The sequence below is a fragment of the Haliotis asinina genome, chromosome 10, assembly GCF_037392515.1.
Source record: "Haliotis asinina isolate JCU_RB_2024 chromosome 10, JCU_Hal_asi_v2, whole genome shotgun sequence".
Taxonomy (NCBI): domain Eukaryota; kingdom Metazoa; phylum Mollusca; class Gastropoda; order Lepetellida; family Haliotidae; genus Haliotis; species Haliotis asinina.
In genome coordinates, this window is record NC_090289.1 from 49,821,775 (window position 1) to 49,847,256 (window position 25,482).

The following is a 25,482-nucleotide window of genomic DNA, read 5'->3' on the forward strand; positions in this document are numbered from 1 at the left end:
CGAAAGGCACTTAACCCTTACGATTTACCTGTGTATAAGCAACTGGCAACTTATCTTCTATGATTCAAATATGAGGGTTTTCAGGCCAGTACTGTCCCGATGCAATCACATATTTGGTGGTGTAAAAAGACAATTATTTCTTTGATTCGAAACGGACACCAGGCTGTCTCTTTCACCCATTTAAAACTACTCATGGAAATGTCAAGTCTGGTTTATCTCTGTTCGTCTGTTTCTATTTTGCATTGTTTCCGAAGGAACTAATACCAAGACTTTACCAAGACTTTACCAAGCCAAGCCACCTATATTCTATTAACATGTAGAAACGCAAAACTTTGGGTGGCCTTATGATATACCATTAAGAAGTTGAGAATATTCCACTCGCCATTGACAATGCATATGAGAAAAAGTAATACAAAACCACACAGGTAAAATATTTCAAAAGTTGTGGAATAAATTGTCACATTTTCTCTTCATTTCTCTTCATCATCTGTTTCTTCCTTGGCCTCATCAATCTTGTAAAACTTTGACATCTACAACTTGAAATTCAAGGCGAGACTGCAATATTTAGGAATGGTATTACAGTTTTGTCACAAAGGATGGTTGTCTGTTTAATGAATATTTTAAAGCCGTGAGACTCGCTAACATGACCGGAAGCAGTTGTGACTCAGGACAGGAGCAATTTCTCCAGCTGCAGCAGGGGCGCCTCAACCAGGATGGACACCATAAAGGATAGGATGAACGACATGCATGTGTACCCAAGGAAGCGGTATACCTGGAATACACAGCAAAGTGGTATGACATTTTTCATATGGCAGAACGTGATTTTAGCAAGAGTTTCAAAATATACACTATAGGAGTCATACATGCTGAATTACCTACGATGCATTGACATCCGAACATCCGGTGTGTGATATGAACGATTCTTGGGCAACGTATTATTTTTAGCGTGTTGGGGAAAGGTAAGTTCTTTCGAAATACATTCTCATCGTCTTTCACGTATCAGGGTTGAGCCTCAAATGGAAAGATTTGGCTTAAAAACATCAGAAAATGAATTAATCTTAACATTCCCGTTTGTACCAGTTTCCGTTGGCTGTCCAAAAACTCCAAAAAAGGCATCAACACAGATTCCGTCAGAATCTTCTTCATGTTGGTGAGCAGATCTCAGGCTCTGTTAGAGCTAGATCAGGCGAATGAGATGAGTGCTTGTTGCATTGTCTTGGTGGAGGAACAAACATTGTTTGAACGTTGTCAACTCCGTTTCAACAAGAGCGACAAACTGTTGCAAGAACATTTTTGGATCAGTTTCAAACAGAGCGACATTCCCATATGAAGCCCTGTTTGTTTTTAATCAGATACCAGAAGCTTTGGCATCAACCTTGTAACATTTCTTCATTGTCAGAGTTTCTCACATAGTGAAATATACTCCCCGAAAAATGCCTACTTGTAGGTTTCTACCAACGCAGACGATTCCTTTGCATGCAGTTGTTTTTGTTTGTTTTGTTTTTGAATCGGAACGCTTCATGTTTAGCAAGAGGTTTTAAAGCGCATTAAATTCTGTTTCATGGTGTTAAACCCTCTACCGAACCCACTCTTCAGAGAGATGTACTTACAATGTACCCGGATGTAAAGTTGACGAGGGATCTCGCAGTGGCCGTTTCAGTCTGTATCAGCATGATGTGCATAAGGTAGGCCCCGTATGTGAGTCGAGAAAGAGGCTGCCACCAGTCCCAGGACAACATCCAGTCCACGAAACCTGTGGGAGGGGCATTGTATGTACAGATGTTCATGCTACAATAGTAAATCAATTCAGCAGTTAACTGAGGAATGAGTTTAGTTTTGCACCACTTATAGCAACATTCCAGTAATACACAGTCTTCACACATTGTATCAATGTGGAGGATTGAAACCGGATCTTCAGCGTGACGACTGGACCTTTAACCATAAAGCTACCACACCGCCCCTTGCAGTCAGCTGGGTTAAATATAAAACCAGTCCCTATTATTCATCGAAGCACATTCCTTATCACCTCGTGCTCAATAATTGCTTTTGAAAAGAGGCGGGTGACATTGATATGAGGAATATGATTTAACGGGCCTGGTTAATACAACACTGTCAGTGGTCACGAATAAGTGACTCAATATTTGCCGCTGCATCTGCAATAGTTCAAAAAAATATCGTGACGAGAGCAATTTGTAATTAAAGATAAACACTTTTTGAAGATTGAAACCTGTCGTCGTAAAACAGTAAAGCTACTAGCACGTTATTGAAGATATATAATTAAACAGAATAATACAATATAAAAAACGGGATATAGATCGATATAGATCTTACTGAAGTAAGAACACCACACATAGGACCATGATGACATACAGTACATTTTCTATCTGCATGGACCAATGACCAACCAGAAAATCATAACATGACATAATCGTGACAACTTCTGAACACTTTTGGCTGCAGGCACCTGCTTTTCCCTTGCAACACATGAAGATGACCCAGGCCAGGACCAGCCCCCACACGGGTCTGTATAGCGTCTCATGAGCCGTCCTTGCTTCTACTCCCCAGCCATGTCTCCCCTCAGCATTGGCGTCATAGGTCGACAGTGTACAGGCCCCAGCTGCCACCAAAGCCAGGAGCCAGCCCACACCCTGCAGGAACTGCAACAAATAATGTACCATAGTAGTCTAGTGTCATCTGGTGGAATCTCTGAAAGTCCATGTTTAACTTGGGAACATTGAATTCGCGTGTCGTATTTCTAATATACTCAAATAAAATAATTCTAACAACCCAGGCTAGAATTAGTCTTCAGCAATCCATTGATGTCCGTATGAGGTGACCAAGGTGCACAGTCTCGCTGACTTTGTTGACATCTGTCATCGCTTCCCAGTTGCGTAGATCGATACCCACGCAGTTGATCACTGGATTGCCTGGCCCAGATTTGATTATGAACAGACCAACGGCATATAGCTGCCATTGTTTTGTTTTGGCTTAATCATCAAACAAACAAACAAACAGACAGACAAACAAACAAACTGTGATCCCACCGACTGGGTTCAAAACAAGCCCATCCGTCAAACCAAACCTGTCATATACAAAATGAGTGATGCTGCTTAAATTCTTCACGTGGGCCATTTCCAAATCCGCGTTATCACACTGACTGAACTTGCGTGTTTAAATAGGAGATGGATTTGTGTTTCGCAATATGCGTTTGAAACCAGGTCTCCGTCGAGGACAAGTTAAATTAATAATTCTTATCCCCAACGACATAATTATTATCTATATTCACGAGAAGGTCAGCGGAGTGGATATTCCCATGGGTAATCTAAGGACTGGACTGGGCGAAATGACGTTTCTGAAATCTACTTTTCCTGTAAGCTGGACAATGTATACTACTCACTGGAGACATCTTCACCTCACGGGACTTCATGGTGTGAAGGATATAGCCTAACGTCATCCCTATAGCGAATGTTCCGATCCGACACCAAGGTTTCTCGTACACCATTTCAAAGTACACCGAAGCATTCCTGAAAAATATCAATAATCATGTCAGCTTAACTGACATTGTGTGTTATTTTACATTAATTACTCAAAAGTACCCCGGGGTATTAAGTTCATTTGCTCTTGGGAGAACGGCCCGTGCACGGATGCAGGATCTGTTGGTTATTTGTTCGAATCCGAAATACCGATTAAGATAGGTAGATGAATTGATGCGGTAAAGAAGGATGGGTCATCCAGGCAGTCATGCTGGTTAGGCTCATCCAAGCTCAAGGTTCTTTGAACCTTTACAGACAACGAATGGGACTTCTCCCAGGAAGCGCTGCCTAAGTCTATCCCACCAAGAACGTTTCGGAGAATGGGTAGGCTGCAACACTCACTGCAACCTTCAGCATTATCCAGCAAACCCGGGTACTCGTTCAATGTCAATCAAGAGATTGGGACGAACCAAAGCTAAGGCACCAAGAACAATGGGGAATCAACAGCTGCCTAAACATGATGATGTACGTTTGGTTCAAGGGAATGAATCTTCAATAGCCAGGCCCACCACGTAGAGGCCTACATCAGACGTTATAACTATTTACGCTAAACAGATTAAGAGTTCTTAAATCCAGCAGAGAGGTTGGGTGGTCCTGGTACAGTCCTGGCTGGTAAGGTTCACCATTACCGCAGGTACCCTTGCTAGTGTTTCTCTGTATTATCATTCTAACTAACTTATCGATTGAACATTTGAAACTATGTTGACGTGTTTCCTCCTTACGTGAAAACGTCAGCGTTGTACTTGTGTACAAGTGTGGCGGTGGTGGCGACGCTGCAGATGAGGTAGCCAATCACAACAGTGACACCAGCTGCCTTGAAGATCTTCCCAGCTGTTGTCCCCGCTCTTCTCGAACTGCAACGATGGAAGGGATGGAACACATATCATTACTGCTTGTAATCATATATTCGCACGTGACAAAGGGACTCTAATGAGGCCATGTCACTTTAATGAGCTCATGATGTTATCACGTGACCAAGCAGAGGCCCCCCGTCTGTCTCGAACTGCAACGATGAAATGGATGGAACACAGATTTTATTAATCGCAGTAAGATATTCGTTAAAACATTTCTGCAGTCAGATATTCGCCAGAAAATATTTGCAGTCAATTATACGCTGGAACATATTTGCAGTATTTATTGCACAAGAGCGGTAACCAAACTCTCTTACCTATACCTAGAAGAGGGCAAGCGCCGCAATCAACCAGACACTATCACTTCAGTGAAAGGGATCCATTGGAGCTACCTTACCTTAATGTGTGAGAGGACTCCACTAGAAATGTCTTGCCTTAATGTGTGAAAGGGCTTCACTAGAAATACCTTACCTGAATGAGTGAAAGGGCCTCACCAGAGATACCTTACCTAGATGTGTGAAAGGGCTGTACTAGAGATACCTTACTTCAATGTGTGAAAGGGCTCCACTTGAAAAACCTTACGTCAGTGCGAGTCCAAAAAGAAACAGAATATCCCTTTCCCCGAAAGCCTGTGTTAAGAACCCTCCATATATATGATGTACATCAGCGTTGATGGGTTGAGGGTCCAGAAGTAGCTTTACCTCACGGGCTTAGTATGAATATGTACCTTAACGCCCATGGAACGAGGGCCAGTGGAGCGACCACGTAGAACTGCATGTCGTTTGCCAAGTACCAGCCCCAAGGCATACACTGAAACAGCGGAGGGAAAAGGAACCGTGATGTGACAATGTTAGCCCATGATCTGACATGGTGAAGGCCATGATGTGAACTGGTGACCATACTTAGGCCATGTCGTGGAGCGCCGATACTAAGGCCATGATCTGAGCAGGAGACGATACTAAGGTCATGATCTAATCTGGTGGCCATACTAAGACGATTACTGGACCAGATGACTACACTAGACCTTTGATCTGGTCAAGTGGCGATACTAAGACCGTGATCTGACAGATAACAACACTAAGCACTTTGAGTCGACCAGGGGCAATACTAAGGCCATGATCAAACAAGATGGGTAGGATAGGGAAGGGGGGGGGGGGGGGAGAGAGGGAGAGATGAGGTAGGTGAGGGTTGGTTTGGCTCCGCCCTACCCTTGACTCCGCCAACGCCAAAACCTGATGCTCACCATAACAGTGACTTGATTTGAAGTTGCATCACCCGGCGTTAAGCAACAAGTAAACAAATCACAAACTCATACCAACGGCTGATAAAGGTGTTACCTGTTTCTTTGTTTCATAAAAATTGTTGATGTAAAGTAGGTTCGTCCACCAGCGTGTTTCACAGTTCTTCTTGTCATACGGCCCAACCCACGTTGGACCATCCGCCAGATGACTCACTAGGACCGTGTAGACGAACATTATGAAGGCATAGACGGGCGTCAGTCTGTATCATGAACACATTTTACATTTAACCAGAGCTATTCTTAAAGAATGATATTCACACATGCTTACATTATGGAATTGAACATTAGCATCTGTTTGTTTATGGATTGTTTAAAGGCACAATGTCACATCCCACTTCTCCTAAAATACATAATGTATTTCTCTCAATAATACTAACTACCAGTCCTCAAGGAAGCTACCGTACAATTATCCCCAATATTAGTATTAGGTATTTTGATTACTGGATCAAATGAAAAAGTTCGAATAATGCAACGTTGCATTAAATCGACTGTCGTGTCCTCTACCAGCCGACCTACCACTATTCCAATCGAACCCCACAGAGTTATGTCCCTTTTGTCTCTTTAAGAATATCTTCCGAGGAACAGTGTACGGAGCAAACGTTTTCATTCCATACATGTATTGGTAAGTGCTACCTGTTTGGATGTTGTTCGCCTCATCATCGATATCTCCAGGGTATACGTTCCACTACACCCTGGATGCGGCATACACCCTAATATACAAAATATAGGCCAAAATATTGTCGAAAATATGTGACATTGTGCCTTTAAGAGACTCAGACATATTATCGTTGTGTGGCTGAGGTAGTTTCGATCTACTCAGCTGGACTACTATGTGTCAAGCCTAACCACCCGATCCCTTAAGTCGCCTCTATGGATAGATGAAGACCCATTGTAACCGGGATCGTCATGAGTTAAGCATTCGTGTGATATGAAACGGTTAGATAGAGGCTATTTGGTTGACTAAGTGGACGTGTGTCAGAGACTGTTGCAAGAGTCGACAACAGAGTCGAAATTTCCCAATCGTTGCCTTCAACACTTCTTAACTATTTAGTTACTGAATTACTCCACAACCTCCAATTGTCTACTATGTCCCATATTTGTATAGATTGACAATACAAAAATGGTTTAAACTGTTCCCCATGTAGCATGACCAATTTAACTACAGCACAAAGGAAATAAGTGTGTACCTTTTATACCGTTATACAATTTTGGTCAAATACAATTTTCAAGTGAAGCGTTCAACAATTTAATAATACATATATGCATCTACAATGTGTACACAAGTTGAATGAAACAGGCTTGACTGACCTCAAGTAGCGGTGGACATAGTACATGACCATGTGTTTCACCTTCAGACCTCCAGCCTTCTCTGTCTCCTTCAGGAACAAGTACGTCACCAGTAGGCCACTGCGACACACGGATGTTAAAGTAAGCTTTTACTCAAATAAGAAACCATATATGTGGTGTTTATAGAAGAATATAATTATAAATAAACAAACGAAAATGACAAATACTCAGTTTCTAAAATCAACTGAAAGTTTCACTGAATGCAGTGTGTGTCGACTGTATGATTTCACATAAACTCAAATTGTGACACAAACAGCAGTCAGAATCAGTGTTGGACATGCAATGCCGTTTGTGCATTGCTATTATTCCCAAATATGGTAACGATCAACAAGCCGTAAGAACCGGGCACCTGGCACATGCAAAATAGCCTAAATTCTAGATCTGGAGAGGGTTTACAAGCAAGTTCAATAGGTCAGTGATCTCCACCATATGCATTGATGCAGGTCTGAACCTGTCTTCACGAGTTGAAGTCAATGTACTAGCTTCAAAACCGGACTTCTCGCTTTGAACTCGTCAAACAGTTCTCACCACATTTGCCTGATACGTGTTTCTGACTGGAACCTGAGAGGTTCCGTCACGCTGCGAGATATTAAACTAAACAATAGCACATTCTCATACCATGGAGAGATACCTGAATGATATACCATGCCAATATACCAAATTGATATAACATATACAGAGACCTTATAAATATACCATGCCCAGCTACCATACTGATATACCATGCCCAAATACCATACTGATATACCATGCCGAGATACCATGCTGATTTGCCATGCCCAGATACCAGATTTATATGCCATGACCAGATGCCATAATGATATATCCTGCCCACATGCCATAATGATATTCCATGTCCTGATACCATACTGATATACCATGCCCAAATACCATACTGACATACCATCTCCAGATACCACATTGCTATACCATGCAAAGATACCACATTTATATACCATGCCAAGATACCGCATTGGTATGTCATGCCCCGCTGCCAGTGATATACCATGCCCAGATATCATATTGATATACTATACGCAGATACCACACTGATATACTATGCCCAGGGCCCATATTAATATACCTTACCCAGATACCATACTGATATATCATGCCCAAATACCATACTGACATACCATCTCCAGATACCACATTGCTATACCATGCAAAGATACCACATTTATATACCATGCCAAGATACCGCATTGGTATGTCATGCCCCGCTGCCAGTGATATACCATGCCCAGATATCATATTGATATACTATACGCAGATACCACACTGATATACTATACCCTGGGGCCACATTAATATACCTTACCCAGATGCCACATTGATATGTCATGCCCACATACCATGCTGATATACCATGTCCAAGGCACTATGTTCATACATCATGCCCAGATACCACTCTGGTGAATATAGCATGTCAAGATACCACATAATTTAACACATAGTTATACATTGAGATACGGACTCTCAGCTGACTAATTCTTTAATGCCAAACGCCTCAAAGCAAACAAGGAAGATCATATCTGGTCTGACTCGGGAGGGAATCGAACTATCGACCATCGGTTTCCTGGACAGAAATTCTACCCACTACACCACAGAAGCGGTCTAAAACAACCGCAAAAAAACGCGTGTTTGGTGTGTGTCAATAGTTATAACGTATTAGGGCAAAAGGCAACTGATCGGGGCATTCGAGGAACTACATATTGCAAAGTAAGTCTCGAATTATCATTTATATGTGACTCCTTCGAATCTTACCTGAGAACGAAGAATGAGTCAACAGAAACTGTTGCGTTCAACATAATTTGGAAACTAAAGCTTTGTACTATCTTCACGAATGATTTGGGGTTTCCTGCAACACAAGGATAAGCGAGCTGAGGACATCCACTTGTCGAAAAGCAGAGAATATACAGTAAATGTGGGTTTTCGCCCCGTTGAGCAACATTCTAGCAACATCACGGTAGGGGACACCATGAGTGGTCTGAAGAGGAGTCCTAACATTTTTCAGAAGAATGCAGATGTCGTTAACAGAACCAATGTTAGTATTCTCACAAGTCGTCCATACTGTTTCATGTGCCGTGTCCACACCTCACGAAGCCACTAACGGGATCGGCTGGTCGAACTCCGTGACTTAGTTGACACATATCATTGTATCCCAGTTGCGTAGGTCGATACTCATGCTGTTGATCACTGGAATGTCTGATTCGATTATTTATAGGCCCTCGCCACATGACTGAAATATTACTGATACGGGCGTTAAACAACACTCACACAAAGAAAACAAAAAACACTTTCATAACTATATCTGTATGGGTATATTGAATTGTCAACTATAAATCTATATGACCCACCCGCGGTAGACATGGTAAATATGTACGTGTGGCCCAAAATGACCCAGCCGATGCTAAGGACCCGGATGCCGTGGAGACAGGTAATAGATGCAGGTGAACGCTTAACGCTGAGGATCTTCTCCCCATTGCTGACGGCTGAGAAACACAACAGGATCCGCTCCAACACTGCCAAATCAAAACAGCAGTTTCAGTGTCACTTTACGTGTTTCATTGTGCCTATATATATATTGAACTAACAATTCCGTTCCTCAAATACAAAGCAAACCGGTCATTTAGAAACAAAATATCCATATCTGTTTCACGACATACACTTGCTTTTTCTCTAACAGGAGCCTTTGATGGGATTTACAATACATCTTAAAGGAACTCCAGCATGTTAAAGTTACTTTCGCGAACACATTCATGCGATTGCCATTCATGTGATTTTCACCGCTATTTCCGCCCGACTTCATCTGTTTCGAAGATAAAGTGAGGCTGGTTAATCTCTGGCTTTGACGGGTTATACTTTGTTAAACCTGAGGCCATTTTAGTAGTTCCTTGCTATCCAACTTACAACTTACATTATACAATAAAGCCACATAACTCTAACAACACAGGTATTTCTGAATCTGCATGAAACTTGAGTGTAAAATGTCACTTATCAACAAGACCATTACAAAACGTACACTTAGGCTTATATTTCTGGTCAGGCTCATTGTCCACTGTTAGGAGCTGCTGTCCACCATTAGGATACACCAAGTGTCCACCATTTGTCTCCTGAACTTGTGGACCTGCAGGGTTGTCTATTCCACCGTTCACGATATTGAGCCGTGGATTCTCAATCAAGTCATTTGTATCTATTTTCCCATTTGTAAATGTCGTTTCCCCAGAATGGTTCAAGGTTGTACAGATTTCTGTCAGTTTAACTTCGCCCTTACGAGGACTCAAGGGAACCTTTCGACGAAGGCCTTTGGTAGCCCGGATGTACAGATCCAGGCCGGAACCCAGAAGGACCATGCATCCCATGATGGCTGTCAAGACGCTGAAATCGTCCAAGACAGAGGGTATGTATACACGTGAAATGGGAAAAAAACATGGCTATTACAAAAGCGGTTATTAAACAGCAAATGTTAGCTCTTCCTTGGTGCGCCTGCTTTAGTGTCCAGGAACACGCTGTAGGAGTTAGAAAGTTAAGATACCTTATGGATAACAGCCTTGTATATTCTAGAAAACGGTTTAACAACCTCCATAGAAACGTCGCATCATAGCATTAAAAACAAGTTCTCATTCCTAAACTATCCCAGTTAGCCCTGATTAGGTTTGTCAGAACCATTTCTGAGCTCGTGGGATTCACCAAAGACTTGCCTCACATCCGGCTTTCCTATATAACGGGATTGTTGTTGAAGTGGCGTTACAACAACTCAGACACTAACTCCCATCACTCAGTGTAATCACAAGGTCAGGTGACTGACCAACCAGTGGCGGATAACCCCCTGTCAAGGTCCGGGTTCAAATATTGGCCTTCATTAGTCCATGATTGTCGTAAGAGGCGTTCTGGCTCGCTGACTTGGTTGACTCATGTTTATAGGGTTATTTAAACAAAGATTTTCAGATAGTTTAGTTCTACTCTGCGATAGTTGTTACTCTAACCTTTTTACTTCCTCCAAATGCAACTATCTTAACATTTTGAATCAGCGTTAAATGTCGAATGTTATTTATAATTTACCCTTTGTACACATGTAGCACAATTTGGATGTGGTAATTTTAAAACAGCTGTAGAAAAGGGGCGTTATCAAAACACTGACTATATAATCAAAGATACTTTATATCATGTAAATCTAAAGATCCAAGCCATACTAAAGATGAATTCCATGCACTCTTCATTTGTGAATCCTATTCTCAAATGAGAACAGAGGTGTATCACAAAATTTGTTGAATAGCCTTATATATTATTTAGCAAATCCTTCAAGAATACTAATGTAGACATTGGAAAATCTGTTGCCTTGTATCGATTTTATTATAAACATACTTGAATGATCACTGTCCCCCCGACCACATTTGGATATCATTTTGAATGTATTTTGGACCTACAGCCTTTTACATTTTACAGTCTGTCATGTCATCGTTTGCCCGTTGCGCAGGTAGATTATGTACAGAACGCCGCCATATAGCCGGAATAGTTTCAGTGCAACGTAAAACCACACTTCCTGTCGAACAAATGGACGCCCAAAAGGAGAACAAATCAACCCGTTTGCCTGAGATTGTGGCACAGATATTACTAAGTGTTCTTGTTGCGAGTATCTGAAATCTCACCCACACCTATCTGCCACAGTGGCTGTGATAACTCTATTACTAAAAACATCCAAAACCTGCTGATGTATATATAATATATGTCAATACTCACATGGCTCCAACCGCACCACTATCGTTACTGACGGGGCCGTTTTTTATTTCCGAATGACACACCACTCTTGCGACTGTCAAATTGATTTGCGATAGACCTGTAAGACCAATGTTGAAACAGCATACCTAGATTGTAGATACTGAATGGTGCAGTTTATATACTGGTCACATTGGTTGGTGCTTTTTACATGTTAACTGCCTGGCAAAATATTTACACCCACGCTCTTGAAACGTGCTCGTATATGGCTTTTCAAACAATCCTGGTATTCGAACATGAATGATTACAATTACTACTACCGTTATTTTATATCTCCTGTTTCCACAAATACTTTTTCATCAATGACGAGGGGTGGGGCCATGAACGGACCGCAGTAATCCTTAGTCACCCATGACACAGTCTGTTTGGTCCCCAAGAACTAGCACTGGTCTGGCATCTACACACATGACAACTGCGCTTTGAACACTAGGTGTTGTTGTATCTACATGTAGAGTTATGTATCACAGATTAATATATTTAAAGAATACATGTTCAGACGGGTTTGCCTGTCCAATTGACACACTCACGGCTCTGGAGCCCAGACTGGACCATGCTGCCACCGCAACTACTGGGAAGACACAGGTGCCAGTTGAAGGCCAGTTGTTGTCCGCCCAAAATACCATCACCCTGTGAATGAAATGTCAGTTTATATAATCCATGAAATATGTTGTATCGGGTGTAGCTCATTCAGAGTGGGGTGTAAGTAAGAAGGGTGAGGGACGTATCAACCACAAACCGCGTTCCGCAATCCAACAAATCCTACATGCCTTGAATACATGTATAGTTCAAGCATGCGTACACGCACACATACTCATATTCTAAACACAAACATCACTCACAACCAACACAGAAAACTACCTCACAATCTAAACGCTAGTCCTTCACAATCACGTCCACATTCTTCACAATGACCTAACCCTAACTAACTCAGATGCCTGACTCTTGGAGTATATTCAGCCTAAGAAAAGAACAAAATTTCTCATTTACTGAGAAACTGTAATCCTAAATACAACATATGTTTCATGTGACCGCTTTCTGAATGACATCAACAGTTCATATCATACAGTCGTCACCATACAAGTCCTACACAGTCCCAATCTACTTATCACTTTCACTTCCTCAGATGCAGAGGTGTCTGTTCTCTGTTCACCCAGCAGTGACTGAGTGCCCAGAAGGACGAGATTTTAATGCGAGGGGGAAATGATACTTTTCTTTCACGTATAATATTAGGATTGCCATATCGACTGAAATACCAAATCTGGGTAACCATTGACAAGATGTTGATATCATTGTCTGATTAAATTCATAGCATAATAAAAATAACTATCCTCTTTGGTACATGGATGCAAAATCAGGCATTGATAGTTGTAGTGGTAAAAAGTAAAAGTGAAAGTAGTCGGGACATACATTTCCCCCACCTCCACCTCCGGCTCCCATTGCGGCCAGCAGCTGTGCAGGAGGTTTAATGTTTACAACGCAGGTGTCCCCCTTTATTTCTCTCCCTGTGGCTGGATCCACCTTGCTGGGTCCGTCAAGACATTCGTCAAAGTTGCCGAAAAAGGTCGTTGCCCCTTCCAGGATGGCGGTGCCAGGTTTTCCTGATGCATCGAACACTGCAAGAAGGGAAAAATAAATATTATTTGTAATTTTGTCCAATTATGCACCCTAGAAAAAAATATGTGGGTTACCTTTCGCTGTTTCGGCAAACACAACGCTTGTCCTTCATATATTCTTGATACAACATGAATGAAATGTATCTATTAAGGCAAGGTATCAGAAATACAAAAGCGGAATATGTCTTCACTTTGGAAAGATCTTCGTAAACTGACGTTAAGTAAGAAAACGCAGAAGGGGCAGTGTCGCCTTAACACATTGACCCATCTGATGTCATGTGTTGTGTTAATATGTGCCCCAATGTAATCGAAGGGTCAGTTTCAACGTCACTATGTATCGCGTTGTGGCAATATTGACTCATCTGATACGAGGTATTATTTTAGTAAAGTGGCCGCGGTGTAATTCCACTGCTTAATATTCATAGGGTCTGCATTTGAACGTTTTGTAAAAAAAATATTTATTGGCATGACAATCAAATTTTCATATCCATCGCTAGATTTTGCAGACGACACAAGAAAAAACAGATTCAGAGTTGTCTCCCTTCCATCGATTTGCGTTCGCAAAATATCGGTCATTTTTGTGCATCGTGCGTGATATTCAATGTTATTCCACAAAAAGGAATAATACTTCCAAGTACAGAGTGAGTTGCCATCGGCAGCGGGGTACACTGAAATGTACCTCGCTTGTAAGTGTGGTACATTGAATATAATAGAAGTGCGCTTAGCCAATCACAAAACGTCATTTACGTGTGAGGTAAGATATGATTAAATATTGCATAAATATGTATCCCAATTTAATGGAAGAGCTTATTTCAACGTCACAATATATCTAAAATCATGTGAGTAGGCACGGTGTAAACATTCGCGAGGACACGGCAATGCCCCATGTCGCATCATTGCCTTGTTTAACTCCATTAACACAAACTTTACAAGGGGCACCAAAGCCACGACTCTATAATATCGTTGTTGAAATACATTACATATTATTCAAAGCGCGACAATGAAACAATACGAGGAATGAGTAAAATGTCACGTTGTTGCGCTGCTGCATTGTCGCATTATTGCGTTTTGGTGTATTTCATTACTTGTTTTGTAAGACCTACAATTCCGTCCTATGATTCTACACATATTGGTTGTCTGTTGATTGTCTGATAAATTGTCTTTCGAACCATGTATTGTCTAGATTAACTGTCATCAAAAGATTCGGGTGTTCGCACACTTCTTTTGAGTAGTACAAAGGTCAGTAACATCTCAACGCACGTCCCTCAAGGAGCATTGTACTCACTGTTAAGTGCCCACATCTTCGTCTGTAAGAGATCGGTTAGATACGTGTCCATGTCTTCGGAACATGTCAGTTCCTCTGTTGTCAGTCCGCTTGTATTGGACTGTAGCAGGGCCTTCAAGATGGACGGAAGCACAGGAGAGAGGCTCTTAAAGAGACGTGTGATTGATTCCAGGCCGGGCGTTCCTCCCTCCATGAGAAGGGGCAGCAGGGAGTTCCTCATTTGTTCTGGGATTATGTTCTGCTTGGACAAGACTGAAAGCGGGAGTTTTGAAGTAGTCGTGGACGTTGTGTTGACGGAGGAGTCCAGGACCATGGGCAGGAATGAGTTCAACAGCCCGGATAGGAAAGAACCTAGTGTTTGAGTGGTGGCATTTCTGGGTATCGCCGAAGACGTTGTCGTTGCAGGTTGGAAGGATGATGTGTTCTCAACAGAATTGGACAGACTTGTCACAGATAATGGTGATGTTTCAGTTGCTGTGTGAGTGGTCTCACTACCACTCATTGACGTACTCTTGGGAAGTGACGATCCGTGATCTGTTGTTGAGGAGGCCCCAGCTGACGAACGACGCATTGAGAGGAGACAGAAGAGAAATAAGAGTCTACTGAACTCCATGGTATGGTTTCAAGAAACAGCCCCTGGCTTCAATTGTTTTAACAATAATCTAGTAAAGCTCTGTTTCCTGTTTCACTTGACATGAAAATAATGTGAGTTCATTTTTTTTAGGTGATCACGTGTCTCAGAACTGGAAGGAATCTGTAACCACAAAGGTCAGCCGAAACACAGTCTCCGCAATATTGTCACCCGACCACGTACAGTCCTATTTGTTGTTTGTCAGCCCCCGTACTGATAGCAACATCACAGAAGACGTTCTGTTATCAGCACACGTTTAATATAGCATTTACTCATAAGCATGAGGTCGTTGTACCTAATTTCACATTCTCCTGTATCCAAGCACAAACGTCCAGGTAAACTTGATCCCACATATAGTCAAATTGACATCCTCAAAACAGGTTTCTTGTTTCTTGGTTTATTTTGTTTTATAACAAAGAAATAACATTTTGATGGAAATAATTATTTACACGATGTTTGGACAATGCGTATGTATTTCTCAAGGTTGAAAGTTGATTGTCAGCACAACTTTATAGTATGCACCTCATACTTTGAATCAAATTTATTCTTCAAATGTTAATCACCAGATGATTATAAAAGATAAATTCATGGCTGCATGATGACTCCCATAGTGTACAAAATGCCACAGGGACGAGGTGGTATCTGCATATTCAATGTTGGAATCCCAAGAGCTTTGTACTGGATCCGATGTTCATTAAGAAGGATGGGCATTTGTTCTAATATTGACATCCCTCTTTGTCGTTTAGCACAACATTTTATAGCCCATTGACTCAAATGCGGACCGATGAATTGCATTCTAACTCGAAAATATGTAAAAATAAAACAATCCATGAAACGCTGATCACAATCAAAACGTCATACCAACTTTGTGAGATGTCTGCAGAATTTATTTATTATTTGACGGAGGCGGTGTGGTAGCCTAGTGGTTAAAGTATTCGTTCGCAATGACGGAGACAAGGGTTTTGTTCCAAACATGGGTACAATGTCTGAAGCCCATTTTTGACATGTACCATATGTTCCTAAGTTTTTAGGTGACCAAGTGACTTGCCAATGTTTCTGACGCGTATTATCAGTTGGACAGAATACCTTTATATCGAGACACCTAATATCACCAGTATTTGACCCATGAACGAATCTTCTTTAGTAGAAACGTAACTTATGGCCATAACTGAATATTTTCTGTATGTTTCTTCGTGTTTTATATAACAACAATATTAGCGTTCGTTTTAATACTCTGCACAGAGTGACTTACGAGTGGGTGAGTCATTCCTCCACTTTAGTTCGAAATAAGTGAGTGTATTCCTGGCGATCAGTGGTCAGTGTGTATGTGAACTCCTAAATCCACTAGCCACTGACAATACATTTGTCACAAACGGCATTTGTTTTCACCACGATTCAAACTTTGTGATGATTCAGGGCCGCCTCAACTCCACTCGCTTTTGTAACGGCGGGAGGCTCCAGATGACTCGAGCCCGGGTGTTTAACCATCGGGCTACCCTGAAATGTGTAATTCAACATAAAATGTTCGGCTGTTGTGGATAGTATATTTTCTAGATATATACTTTAGTAATTCGTCTCCTTCAAACCTTTCCGCCCCACCCGAAGTGATGAAAACACACTCATGATCAAATAGAATCATATCTGATGTCGTTTTATACATCTACCTATGAAACCATCTAAGATTGTTGTTGATCAGGAGTGTCCATAAACTCGTACAGTCTTGCACTGCAGGTCATCATAGATCTCTACACGACCTATTTAGCACTTTCCACGTATGAGATATAAGCCCACAGTACTGTTGGTAATGGAGAGGTTGATACTCATGTTATTGCCCGGTGACTCTACCCCGTTATTCCCTGAATGATATCAACACAATGAACATGATTAATACAACAATTACACGTATGATTCCTGCATTGTACTGAAGTAGTAGAGATACCTAAATAAATACATCGAATTTGAACTGATGTATACGTACTCTTCTAGTGGATCGTTCATAATCTGTTCCTACTGTCACATGTTTGACTAGCCACTTGGCAGCTTGGCCAAGACGTGATTGTTTACATTTCTCGGGGAGGTCTGAAGCCTGTCTTAGGTTGTCTCAAAGTCCATGGTACACGGGCACTCGAGAATGTAAACAAATATGTTGCAATAAAGTGAAATAGTTATTCGAGCTTTAAACCTTTAAACCAGCATTTGCAATACAAAACACGCACATGCACATGCACACGCACACGTACACGCACACACACACGTACAAGCGCACGCACACGCACACGCACACGCACACGCACACGCACACGCATGAGTAAACAAGTGAAATGATTTAGAACGCGACATTCAACCTCTTTTCATTCACTTACCTGGCTTTGGCTAACACTATAACCCGAAAGTAAATGTTAAACCGAAAGTGACTGATTTCATGTAAGGAAACAGCGACCAGTCGGGTGGACACAAACCTAGAACATGGTACGTTCGCTAGAGGTGTCCCTGACCTTACATGAAGCGAAACAAGAGGTATCATGCTGTCACTAGCATGTGGCCCCGATCCCATAACATGACACTGAAATGGAATATACTTAACCAAATTATTAACTTAATACTTGCTGCACTGAATCCAACATTGGATGTTGTGTGTACATTTTGAATGCCAGTCACACTGCAAACCTCCACACAGCAAAACGTGCAATTCAACATCATATTATTGGGAAAATAATGCATGGCGATCCCTGACACTTAATCACCTCAAAAGTGAGTTTGTCGTCCTCGAGCGGCCTTGCCTCCTAATCAGGAAAACATGCCGGAACATTCCCACCGGAAGGCATTACCATTGGTCGTTTTCGCAAGGTCTGCTGCTGTGTTCGATCGACCTCATGTCTTGATAACAGGAAGGCCAGTCCATGGCATCGAAAACACCTTGTCCGCAAGATGCCGTGTGAAATGCCAGTCTCGGACCATGTAACTGTATAAATGGCGGACGTACTGAGGTATAAGACTGGTGCCGATATCGTATAGCAGTAGAAACCCCTTGGACGACAATCAGTAGAGATCGACCGTTGTCAGAAATACCAGTCCAGCCATCCAACTAGGTCACCCTCAGGAACACAATATTCTGTGTGGTGCCAATCCCCCAAACCCCTGCCCACTGGGTAATGTATGCTGTGCAGGATCCTGCGTAAGGATAGATTCTGCTTAGAGTCATCTAGCATGGAATCCAGACGTCCGTGCTGGCACGCTGCTTCTTAGGACAGCTGTCATACTCAGCGCCTTGTGCTTCGGGCCATCTGCAACGGGTCTGTTGCGATGTGTCCCCAGAATGTGTCTATTATCTGCCTACTACAACGGATCGTTTAGCACTACTGCTAGACACATATTAGATGATCCTGCGCACTAAACACATTTGTGACAAGAGAGGCAGTACAACGAATTGGGCGAGTACACTTGGCTGCTACAGGTAGCTTGACAATTATGCACGTGCAATACATGTTAACCGTGACATGAAATCAACACCGCTACTGATTAACGCTTGTCTCGCTACAGTGTAACACCAGTCTCGCTACTGTTTTACACCTGTCTCAATACTGTTAAACAGATTTCAGTTGTAATTCCCCCTTGCTACTCTCATTTAGCCACCACCATTCAGTAACAGATAACTATTAACATATTAAAAAGTTAAATGAAACACAATTAATTATATGTAGTTATTATCTATTTAATATTTAGCAGACGAAAAGTCAACTTTGCCCATTGAAACAACACCATATATTCCTTCGAATGATCAGACTGCAATTTCAGACGTAAAATACTGATATTCCACGCTAACCTTTAGTTAAGACGAAGACAAATAGATGATTAGGGCATTGACAAGCATTTTAGATATTCAACAATTTTGTTACGAAAAAACCCAAGAAAATGTCATTTGCTTCGTGAAATGGATCGGTGGTCCTAAGCATATTTGCTCAGTATATTGTGTTCATTCAATTCGTTGGGATTGTACCTGTTCCCAAATCGAGTGTGCTATAACAATTCATGCGTGAAACGCACAGGGAAAATGAACTTCTCGATATTTATCAGACAACCTGTCTCCCTCTTGTTTCAAGTGGATCGTTCTGTGGGGCGTTCCCAAGTATTCAACTTGGGGTCATTTGTCAGGTCGTCGATCTTATATGTGTTTACCAGTAAGCCTATCAATGACACGCTCACCTTGGCATTCCGGCACGGCCTTCCTGTTATATGTGTTCTGTCGGTTGTATTGAATAATTTACTATGCAAAAAAGAAAATGAAACGTCACAATTGAGAAATTAATTTTACTGGCAAGTTCACATGTTATCATGGGCGAATACCATACTGCCCAGGTCTAACCTGACGCATACATTGTGGTAAACAATGAGGAGTGCATGCAGAACGCTCTTTTGTGAACGTGGCAACAATTTCATGTGAACACCTCCAACACGTGTGCTGAATTTGACGATGATTCAAAAGAACACGTTAACATCCCTTGAGACGTAGGCAGTTCCAGTACCACGTATTACTGATGTTCACACCCATTCAATGGTACTTGTAATGAAGTTACAAAGTTGAGCCTCAAGCTAGAAATCCTCATTAGGAACGTCATACCTACAATGACTGGTGCCATGAGCACATGGCCTAGAACAAGAAGTCAGATGAGAGTGATTTCCCCTTAGTATGTACAGCTAACCTACAACTGGTCACATTAATGATACTGTGTTTAGTGAACCTCTGTTGGCCAACATACATATGTTACAGTACTTAGATTTAAATTTTACTAAAAATCAAAAATTGAAAATTCATACCAAAAAAGGTCTGAGTTTACCAGTCTGTGGCACGATTTACTTCAAAATTAGCGACATACGTAAATGCTGTATGCTCTGTTTTTTGGGGTTTTTTTTTTTTGGGGGGGGGGTTGTTGTTTGTTTTTTTTTTGTTTGTTTTTTTTGTTGTTGTTTTGTGATGTTTATAGATGGATTAAACAATATTCGTTATTTGAGGCAAATGAATTTCACTGCCTTCGAGATTAATTTACGTCATTAGCGTTTGGTGTTCATTAATCTAATTTATTTGTTGATGAAACTATTGACCTATTTCAGCATATTTTTTTGTCATGTAGATTCAATATTAGCACACATTTAGTACGGATGTATGTACAATTATCACGTGATCCCTTCACAGAGTGCTTTTATATGTTGTCTTTCACATGCTTGACATACAGTTGGTTCAGCTTGACCCGATCACGTGATTACTAATGCATTGCCTGACCCTGTCACAATTGGTTGGGTCAGTTATTGTGGAAGGCCTTTGTCAGGTGATTGTCAACATGTCCGAATACCCGAGACAAGGTCACCGTTTGACATCTCACTGTCGAGAAATCGTCATCAATATCCTAACTTTAACAATTTGCAGATGGTTTAATGTTTTCTATTCAGACTTTTAGGCAGCCAGTAGCAGCAGTGAATCCGATTCTGAACGTAACTGACTTTACGTTGTAAAGTTAGTAAACCACACTAGATAGCTACAGTCTTACTGTAAAAACAATTAATTTAAAACATGAAATGATTGTCTTTTCCAGAGGGTTGTTTTCCAGGACAAGTTCTGTAACGAATCCATGTATGCATGTTTCGCACGAACGCAACAACAACAACAATCTCTGCTCCCCTATTTAATGAAGTTAACTCGACCAGCCGTTTGTGCCACTTGACCTCCCAGGTCATGCATATGTAGAGTAGCTCAGGTCAAGCTGAACAACCTGTAGGTATGAGCACTTGTATCACACAGGCATTATACAGGTGGGGTGTAGTAGACTGCGTGGACAGCAGCTGTTATAACTCAGGACAGGAGCAGCTTCTCCAGCTAATGCTCCACCAGGATGGCCAGCAGGAAGATGATGAAAGACATGCAGGTGTAGCCGAAGAAGCAGTACACCTGGAATAAACAGTGAAGCGGTCTGACATTCTCTCTTGACTGAACGTTTTTTTAGCAAGCGTTTCAATAAACTACAATATGGGAGTCAGTTATAAATCCCAACTTCCGGTATGTCATATGAACGATTCCTTGTGCAACGTATTATTTTTAGCATTTTCGGGAAATGTTTTTCAAAAGAAATTTCCAGCGTCCTTCACGAAGGAGGGTTAAGTCTCACAAAGGAAGATGTAGCCCAACAAAAGTTTGAAAATAAGCATTCAAAACATTTCAGTTATTCCAGTTCCTTATGGCTGTCAAAATAGTAGTCGAAATACATCCCCTCAACACATTCTTCATGACATAGTCTCTGGGAGCTAGATCAGACGAATAAGATTAGTGCTGAATGTGATCAAGCAGTGATATTGTCTTGGTGAAAGAACACACATTGCTGACAGACTGTTGCAAGAACCTTTCTGAATCAGTTTCAGACAGAACTAGATTGCCACAAAGTGTATAGTGATTCGCTACCAGAACCGTTGCCATACTATTAATGAAATGAAAGGCCTACTGAACTTTCAGTGTTCCGTTCAGATGTTTGCCAATCTGTCATCAGTGTATCGGACCCATGTCTTCTTGAACAGAAGAGGAGTCGTGTTCAGCTTCCCCTGATACGTGTACACAATGGCACAGGCAGTATATCCTTCCCCTGAGTTTATGTAACTGCTGGCGAGCCTGCTTCTATTTATGGACCCGATTCCTTTCTAATGCATTTTTATTGATGTTTCGTGTTAAGTCTTCAAAGCGCATTAAATGTTGTTTAATAGTCTGAAAAACGTTTACGGAGCCCACTCTTCAATGATATATACTTACAATGTACCCGGACGTAAAGCTGAAGAGTGATCTCGCAGTGGCTGTCTCAGTCTGTATGAACATAGGCCCCGTATGTGAGACGAGAGAGTGGCTGCCACCAGTCCTAGGACAACATCCAGTCCACGATACCCGTGGGAGGGGTATTGTATGTACAGATGTGCAAGCTACAACAGTAAATCAATTCAGCAGTCAATTCAGTTTAATATAAAACAGAAAAACAACAGTCTCTATTGTCCTTCAAATCTCATTCCATATTATCCTTGCATCTCATGCTCGGTAATGCCCTGCTTGTCGAAAGCAGTTAGTGAGACTGATATAGTGAACATGACATCAGGTGCATTGTTTGTCTTTGGCCAAAAAGGATGATCGTTTCAATCAAGCATTACAGTCACATCAGCATCTCAGCACTCCTGGCTGCAGGCACCTGCTCTCCCATTGAATCACATGAAGACCCAAGCCAGGACCAGCCCCCACACGGGTCTGTATAGCGTCTCATGAGCCGTCCTTGCTTCTACTCCCCAGCCATGTCTCCCCTCAGCATTGGCGTCATAGTTCGACAGTGTACAGGACAGTGTCGACAGTGTAAAGCCAGGAACCAGCCCACACCTTGCAGGAACTGCAACAAATAATGTACCATAGCTCTCTAGTACCATCAGGTGGAATCTCTGAAACTCCCTGTTTAACTTGGGAACCTCGAATCCATGTGATCGGTCGACGGAATACAGAAAGGTTTCTTCAAAGAATAAAATTGTTGGGAAATCAAAAGCTGACGCCCAACCACACTGAAACAGACCGCCACCATATGTTGCTGAGTGCAGCGTAAAACAGCAAACCAACCCTCTTAGTTTTACATAACGTCACATTGCGTAGTTGCAGTATTTGTATTCGGGTGGAGAATACGTGGTCAAAACCAGAACTACTGGTATGCTTAACACGTGTTTCAGTCAGTGATCTGCAAACACGTAAAGATCCGACTAGAACTGGCCTTCGCCAACAAATGCTTACTGTAAGAGGCCACTAAGGTGGTCCGGCGTAGACACGACATTCCAATTTCGGAAATCTACCTTTGGTTTGATATTAACGATGTCCACTACTCACTGGAGACATCTTAACATCACGGCATTTTAAGGCGTGAAGGATGTAGCCTTACATCATCCCTATGGCGAATGTTCCGATCCGACACCACGGTTTCAGGTACACCTTTTCAAAGTACAGTAGTGGGTTCCTGCAAAAAATCTGTTATAATGTCAACCTATAACATTGTGTATTCTTTACACTGATTACCCAAAGGTACCCCGGACATTGTACTCTGTTTATTCTCTGGAGTATGCTCTGTGCACGGGTACTCATCCAATGTCAGTCAGAGATTGGGAAGAACCAAACCAGATGACCCAAGAACAAACGGTTGTCAATGGCTACCCTAAAAGAATGATGTACGTTTGGTTCGGGGGAATGAATCCCCCCTAACCAGGTCCACCATACGTACACGCTCAGGTACTGAGGGTGGTAGGGTGATCCTGGCAAAGTCATTCAGGTAGGGTGGTACTGGCAGCGTCAGGCTGGTAGGGTGGTCCTGCCATAGTCGGACTGATCATTTCTATTAGCACTATTATTGGAATTCAATCGCTACATATGGAAGATAATGGTGATAATAGCTATATTTGTCATGGTCAAATCAGTGTTTCTGTATAACTTTGATCATCACTGAAAGCCAACAGGTTCCTCGAGGTACTCTTACCGTTAAAACTCCACCTGTCACCCCCATGTGTATTGATATTCATGCGACCCATCTAAACACTGCCCTTAAACGTGTGAAGTTACTGTAAGCGACGGAACAGTTGAAAATATATTAACATGTTTCCTCCTTACGTGAAGAGATCAACGTTGTACTTATGGACGAGTGAGGCGGTGGTGGCGACGCTGCAGATTAGGTAGCCGATCACAACAGTGATACCAGCAGCCTTAAAGATCTTCCCAGCTGTTGTCCCCGCCCTTCTCGAACTGCAATGATGAAAGGGATGGAACACATATCAATACTGTTTGTATTTAGATATTCGCTCGTGACAAAGGGACTCTAATGAGACCATGTGACTATAATGAGCCCATGACTAAATCGTGACGTGACTAAACAGAGGCACGTTGTTACAAAGTGGCTATAATGAGGCCATGATGTGACCACGAGACTATAATGAGGCCATGGTGTAACCACGTCACTATAATAAGGCCATGGTGAGACCAGGTGACTACGATGACTGCATGATGTCCCCACGTCACTATAATGAGGCCATGATGTGAACACGTCACTGCAATGAGGCCATGATGTGACCAGGTGACTATAGTGACCGCACGATATCCCCACGACACTATAATGAGGCCATGATGTGAGCATGTCACTATAATATGGCCATGGTGTGACCAGGTGACTATAATAACACCATGGTGTGACCAGGTGACTGTAGTGACCGCGTGATGTCCCTACGTCACAATGATGAGGCCATGATGTGAGCACCTCACTATAATAACACCATGGTGTGACCAGGTGACTATAGTGACCGCGTGATGTCCCTACGTCACTATGATGAGGCCATGATGTGAGCACCTCACTATAATAACACCATGGTGTGACCAGGTGACTATAGTGACCGCGTGATGTCCCTACGTCACTATGATGAGGCCATGATGTGAGCGCCTCACTATAATAACACCACGGTGTGACCAGGTGACTATAGTGACTGCGTGATGTCCCTACGTCACAATGATGAGGCCATGATGTGACCACCTCACTATAATAAGGCCATGGTGTGACCAGGTGACTATAGTGACTGCGTGATGTCCCTACGTCACAATGATGAGGCCATGATGTGAGCACCTCACTATAATAACACCATGGTGTGACCAGGTGACTATAGTGACCGCGTGATGTCCCTACGTCACTATGATGAGGCCATGATGTGAGCACCTCACTATAATAAGGCAATGGTGTGGCTAGGTGACTATAATGAAGCCACGATATGACCGGGTTACTATTATTGGTTTAAATGGACAGCCAAAAGAAACTTTAAGACAGTTTTAAGTCTCTCTAGTTTGAAAACCAGAAAAAAGATAAATGACTGAAAGAGAACATGTTGAAAATGTGTATTAAAATCTCAGCGAAATAAAATGACAGTCAGAGGTGTGGGAGCTGTACGAATATAAGTGGGGTGGCAAAATTAACTCTTTTACGTAATGGACAATGGACTGACACATTAAAATCGCTTAATTCGAACGCCACGACATATTAATAGTGTATGTGACCACCAACTGGTACAAAACACGCAGACGACTCTCTGGTCAGCATCTTGTGACATCACGAC

General features: G+C 42.0%; 1 protein-coding gene across 1 annotated transcript; it reads right to left on the reverse strand.

Moving 5' to 3' along the window:
- Positions 1-265: 265 nt before the first annotated feature.
- LOC137298748 (O-acyltransferase like protein-like) lies at positions 266-15,321 on the reverse strand. Its single transcript, XM_067831023.1, has 15 exons — positions 14,709-15,321; positions 13,218-13,423; positions 12,338-12,437; positions 11,775-11,871; positions 10,057-10,412; positions 9,392-9,556; positions 8,799-8,892; positions 6,993-7,091; positions 5,722-5,884; positions 5,112-5,194; positions 4,256-4,387; positions 3,398-3,524; positions 2,465-2,657; positions 1,611-1,753; positions 266-772 (listed from the first exon to the last, which is right to left on the reverse strand). The coding sequence occupies exons 1-15, from the start codon at positions 15,319-15,321 to the stop codon at positions 665-667; spliced, it is 2,679 nt and encodes an 892-aa protein (XP_067687124.1). The 3' UTR covers positions 266-664.
- Between the last annotated feature and the right edge of the window lie 10,161 nt (positions 15,322-25,482).

Coding starts and splice junctions, on each gene's coding strand:
- LOC137298748 (XM_067831023.1), bottom strand. CDS start 15,321: ATGGAGTTCAGTAGACTCTTATTTCTCTTCTGTCTCCTCTCAATGCGT. Junction 12,438..13,217: donor GAGGTGGAGGTGGGGGAAAT/GTATGTCCCGAC, acceptor TTTCATTCACAG/GGTGATGGTATTTTGGGCGG. Junction 5,195..5,721: donor TTTATGAAACAAAGAAACAG/GTAACACCTTTA, acceptor CCGCTGTTTCAG/TGTATGCCTTGGGGCTGGTA.